The 5,769-nt window shown below is 40.9% G+C and overlaps 1 protein-coding gene across 1 annotated transcript; it reads right to left on the bottom strand.

The window, feature by feature from the left end:
- Positions 1-2,353: 2,353 nt before the first annotated feature.
- Positions 2,354-5,552, bottom strand: LOC117516545 (beta-crystallin A1-like). The gene is made up of 6 exons (XM_034177421.1): positions 5,504-5,552; positions 5,068-5,138; positions 3,398-3,516; positions 3,159-3,300; positions 2,938-3,080; positions 2,354-2,839 (listed from the first exon to the last, which is right to left on the bottom strand). Exons 2-6 carry the CDS (start codon positions 5,104-5,106, stop codon positions 2,692-2,694), a joined length of 591 nt encoding a protein of 196 aa, XP_034033312.1. The 5' UTR covers positions 5,107-5,138; positions 5,504-5,552; the 3' UTR covers positions 2,354-2,691.
- Between the last annotated feature and the right edge of the window lie 217 nt (positions 5,553-5,769).

Below are 5,769 nucleotides of genomic sequence, written 5' to 3'. Positions count from 1 at the left end.
GTTTGTAAGAGTAGAATGGGAGGCAGAGCCTTCAGCTTTCAGGCTCCTCTCCTGTGGAACCAGCTCCCAATTCAGATCAGGGAGACAGACACCCTCTCTACTTTTAAGATTAGGCTTAAAACTTTCCTTTTTGCTAAAGCTTATAGTTAGGGCTGGATCAGGTGACCCTGAACCATCCCTTAGTTATGCTGCTATAGACGTAGACTGCTGGGGGGTTCCCATGATGCACTGTTTCTTTTTCTTTTTGCTCTGTATGCACCACTCTGCATTTAATCATTAGTGATCGATCTCTGCTCCCCTCCACAGCATGTCTTTTTCCTGGTTCTCTCCCTCAGCCCCAACCAGTCCCAGCAGAAGACTGCCCCTCCCTGAGCCTGGTTCTGCTGGAGGTTTCTTCCTGTTAAAAGGGAGTTTTTCCTTCCCACTGTAGCCAAGTGCTTGCTCACAGGGGGTCGTTTTGACTGTTGGGGTTTTACATAATTATTGTATGGCCTTGCCTTACAATATAAAGCGCCTTGGGGCAACTGTTTGTTGTGATTTGGCGCTATATAAAAAAAAATTGATTGATTGATTGATGAGAGAAAATCCAAAATAAATTCAAAGTTGTGCACCCAATTCTTGTTTGTTAGTCATTCATGACATATACTGTACAATCAATCCACTGTGGCAAAAGAACAGTTCAAAAACATAATTAAAAGACCCAAATTACTATGACATTCATGCTCATGACGAATGTATGTAAACTTCAGCCCAAACCTGTATATGACACCTGAATGGATCTGTGTCATTTGAAATTTGACTTAAAATTAGAAAGGTGTTTCTTGTCAGAATCAGAAGCCAAAGGCAGACGGCAGAGTCGACTCTGTCTCTGACCAGTAGCTTGTTCCGGCTGGCAGGCAGTTCTCTGACACGCAACTGAGCTAACACAACTAAAAGCCACTCAAATGTGCAAAATGGATGGGAGAAAAATGCACGGTAGTGATGTCACCCATACAGTGGGACAAAGAATGAATGTCATGTGACATAGAATCTGTTAATCAAATTACAAGGGTATATTTAGGTGTTATATAAAACAGTTCACTGAAACTGAGTTTTTAACCATAATATCAGCCACAAATAATAATAAAAAAATCCCCTTGATTAGGTCCTATTATTGTCATTCCTGCATTGGACTTGTGGCCAGATGACTAATTTTTGTGGCAGGGATCGCGGTGGGATTCAAACAATGGACTGCTCGCACTCGAGACCAAGACTCTACCTGGTAGACTCTACCAGGTCAGCCAAAGGGGAATTCCTCGCTAGCCAAGCTAGCAGGAACATCTTTTCAATCTGGACTTCACCTCGCTACAGACTGATAAGTTATTCGCGCAGGTGCAAACAGAAAATAAAAAGACAAAAATTTCCTGTATATTTGTATTGTCAATTGTGTCAGTAGCATGTCCAAAGCAGAGGGTCACCCCTTTGAGTCTGGTCTGCTTGAGTTTTCTTCCTCAATATCATCAGAGGGAGTTTTTCCTTACCACTGTGGCCTGTGTGCTTGCTCTAGAGCAGGGGTGCCCAAGTTCGGTCCTCAAGATCTACCGTCCTGACACTCTTAGTTGTCTCCCTGCTCCAACACACCTGAATCCAATGAAAGGCTCATTAAAAGCCTGCTAACAAGTCTTTCATTGGATTCAGGTGTGTTGGAGCAGGGAGACAACTAAGAGTGTCAGGACGGTAGATCTCGAGGGCCGAACTTGGGCACCCCTGCTCTAGGGGTTGGTAAGGTTAGACCATACTTGTGCAAAGTGCCTCGAGGCAGCTTTGTTGTGATTTGGTGCTATATAAATGAAATAAATTGAAACTGAAATGAAAAAAACACACACACACACAAAAAAAACCTGGACGCTACACCATCATCTCCCGCAGACGGATGGATGTCAGGAGGAGGGAAAGAGAGCAGCTCTTGTGGCTGATCTTGTTGTCTAGGCTAAGGACAGCATAGACTGTTTCTCTCACCTATGGTTGTTGCACAGTAACACACACACACATGTTCAGTACTTCATGTGGTCCATATTATATTTGTCAGTAAAGGAGGATTTTTTTAAACATGGGTCAAATGACAAAATAGGTAACACAAGTGTGTGTATTTCTAAGTCTCATTCACACATTTTCCCAAGGATTCAGCTGAAACAAAAGACCATTTTGCAGGTTAATCAGACAGTGCCACATGGTGGTAGAGTGTCAGTACAAAAGACGAAGACATCGTTGACCCATCATTTTATGACTCTTTTATTTCTCATTGTCTTTATTCATCGTCTTGAACACAGGCATTCATGGATATCGCAGTAACAGCAAGACCGGTGATCATGTCATTGTAGAAGACAATGACAATGATGATGACAGTGATGCCATCAAAAATCAAGATGAAAAAGACCGAAAACTTTCAGGTTGTTCAAAAATTTGCTGACAAACCAGCTTCATTTATTCTCTCACTTCTGCCATTCCTATTTTCTGTCTTTCATACATCTTTGCTTTTTGTTGTGATGTTTCTTTAAAAATAATAATTAAAACAAAAACTGAGTGAAAAACTGACACCAGAAAGCACCTGAAGTCCGGGAACCGGTTTTGGAGGGGAGAGGGGAAGAGAAGGAAGGATGGAAGTGCAGGAGGAAAGAAGAGGAGGAGAAGAATGAGGGAATCGCTTCCGTCTCAGTGCTGGATCCTCCTGATGGACTGAATCTGGGGAGTTTGGGAGTGGGAGCCAAACTCACGGTAACACTTGTACTCTCCTCCGTGACAGTCACACTCCATGATGTACTGGTGGCCGCGGTAACCGGGGTACTGATAGCACACAAAGCTGCAGGGACAAGCAGGAAAAAAAGCCAAGTCTGTCCGATTGAAAAAATCGGAATATAGGTGGAGGAACTGCAAGAAATGTCATGCTGACAGACTTACGCTCCACTCTGAATATGCATGGATCCGACCTCATTGTTCATCCAGCCCATGGCCTGCAGGGAGGGGTAGTCATCACACAGCTCGAACTGATGGCCCGTCATGTTCTCCATCTCAAAGATGGTCATACGGGAGTCTTTGTGGTTCTGCGACAAGAAGAGATGGGCTTGTCATTTAAGATCTGGTGATGGTGAGGTGAGTTATCTGTTGTATGTGGAACCTACAGCGCACAAGATAGGCCTGAAGGAGATCATCCTCTCAATTCGGTAGGAGTTGCTGCCGCTGTAGGCCTCAAAGCGAGGGTAGTCTCCGTTTTCGAGCACAAACTGCTGGCCGCAGTAGCTGGAGTGCTCATAGCCCACCCAGCTTCAAGCAGAAAAAAGTGAAGGAAAATCACAGTTTAAGTTTAAGAGATGGAAAAATTGAACTTTGACATATGTGAAAATGCTGTCTGAATACATACGCTCCACACTCCACCTTCAGGGAGCGGATGTTTTCCATTCCACACTCCATGATGTTCTGGCAGCAGCTGGTGAACTCCATACGCCTTCCCTGGAAGTACTCCTGATCATACACAGTGATCTGGAAAATAAATGAGAAGAATAATTACATAGAGTACAGTGGAACTCTAGAATTGTCAACATGTTTTTGATATTGTGACGGAATGACTTATTTTTGTGGCAGGGATGGTGGTGGGATTCAAACACCAGATTGCTCGCACTTGAGACCAAGACTCTACCAGGTCAGCCAAAGGGGAATTCCCACGCTAGGCAAGCTAGAAGGAACATCTTTTCAATCCGGACTTCACTTTGCTACAATATTAAGATGCTTCAATGTAAATGTAGGGTTGTAGATTTGATTCCTCGACAGACAGAACAACACTTATCTCACTTGCATTACCGCTACCAATGCACCTTTGAGCAAGGTCCTTACGTTACAATATAAAAAGTTTATTGTCCACAATGTGGAAATTTGCCTTTGGTTTCACCATAAAAATATGTTGTAAAATGCCTTATGTCATCACAGCAAACAACCATAAAAATATATTTAAATAAAAGCTCATACATCCTTTATACATACCTATAAATACGATTAAATATTTAATTAAAACCTAATTCACAGTATCTTTACATGGCAACTCCTGACATGGCAACTACTGGTTATGATGCATCAAATTACATTGAGCATCTGCTTTAGATGGGAGAAAAACAGCCTAGTTTATTTTTATTTTTTTAATATTATTACAAGTAAATTGGCCATAAGGGCAAAGGCCATAACTATAAGTTGATTTGTGGCTGTCAGCCCATCATATTTTCACCAAAAGTTAACTTCTCAAATGCATAAACAGTCGAGACCTTGTCGCACATTTGAGCAGCTTTTGTCGCCATCTAGTGGGCGACGTACATTTCCTACTTGAAACCCAAAATTCTAATAAAAGAAAAGAAAAGAAAAGAAAAGGCTGTTAGATAAATGATAAATGTTAGAAATGCATGGGTTTTTGGCAGACCTCCCAGTATTAATGTATAACAATTTCAATTTTGAGGGTTTTACAGATAGTGAGTTTTAGAATGCAGAATATTTTGCCTCACGGACAACAATTTCTGTTGGCAAACACAACTTACACTTTTGAAAAATGTAATGTTTGGCTTTTTTTCTTCAGTTGTATTTTAGTTTTCTCAGAAGAAACAAATTAATCATCAAGTTACAGCTTAATTTTCAAATTAAAAAAGAAAACAGCTTGATTCTTTGTTCAGTACACAACATAAAGTCAAATAAAAGCACACTGAGATTACTTGAAGAATGTCAAAATCAATTACCCAACAATATAAGAGACGTTTCCAAATAAAGCAAACTTGAGTTTTACTTCAACATTTCCACAGAGAAACCCTTTAGTTTTCCAACTTTTTCAAGTAAACTCAGCATGTTAAAATGTACAGTGCATTCGCAGATAATCACACAACAATAAAATGATTATAAAAGTACAATTAAATAAAATGTCATTTTAAAAAATGCAGGAAAACATCATGTATTTTTCAAGGACAATTGTTTGATTTCTTTATATTAATATATAAATATTACACATTTAGCAGTTCTGCTCGTGCACAGAATGCAGTTAAGTCTGTCAGTCCTCACCTTCCATGGGCCCATGGGCATGGGGTTTGTCAGAGCCATTTTTTTATTATTTTTTTTCCTTTCAGCAGTACCTGTAGAGACAAAGAGTTATCATGTGGTGGAACACAAAAAAACAACACAAAATCTCACTTCACATGTCCAAGTAAGCAACATTTCACTTTTCTGTGAGATGCACTGTTTGTGATGTTTTACACTTTTGGCACAAGGCACATGCTGTCAATCACTCTTAAAGATTATTATACATTTAACCTCAAAGTGTCAAACACCTTTTCCCATTTCTGATCCTGATAAAACAGTTTGAAATTCTCTCAGTAATTTGCATAAACAAGGTGCACCAACTTCACACTGACTGAACTGTTTTGCAATTTGTATAATTGGCCAGTAAAGCAGCCACACACACTTTTGGATTTGGTATTTGTTAACTACTTTGACCTACCCAAACCAGAGAGCTGTGTATCGCAGGGTTCCACTGAATGGTCTGCAGGCACGGCGTGCTTGGGGGTATATATACACGCTCGGGTGTCAGGGGCCAGGGTTAGGCATGCCTGGGTTCCTGTCAGCACTTTGCTTTGGACTCCATTGTTTAGTTGTGTGAGCCACAGAGGTGTTAACACACAGAGCTACACAAAGAGGCCAAGCAGCAACACGGTAGTGATGTTCGATACCGTCGATTTCCTTTCCGATCCGATACTGAGTAAAATT

This window comes from Thalassophryne amazonica, chromosome 9, assembly GCF_902500255.1.
Source record: "Thalassophryne amazonica chromosome 9, fThaAma1.1, whole genome shotgun sequence".
Taxonomy (NCBI): Eukaryota; Metazoa; Chordata; class Actinopteri; order Batrachoidiformes; family Batrachoididae; genus Thalassophryne; species Thalassophryne amazonica.
Note: the sequence above shows the minus strand (reverse complement) of the source record. Positions and strands in the feature narration are given on the sequence as shown.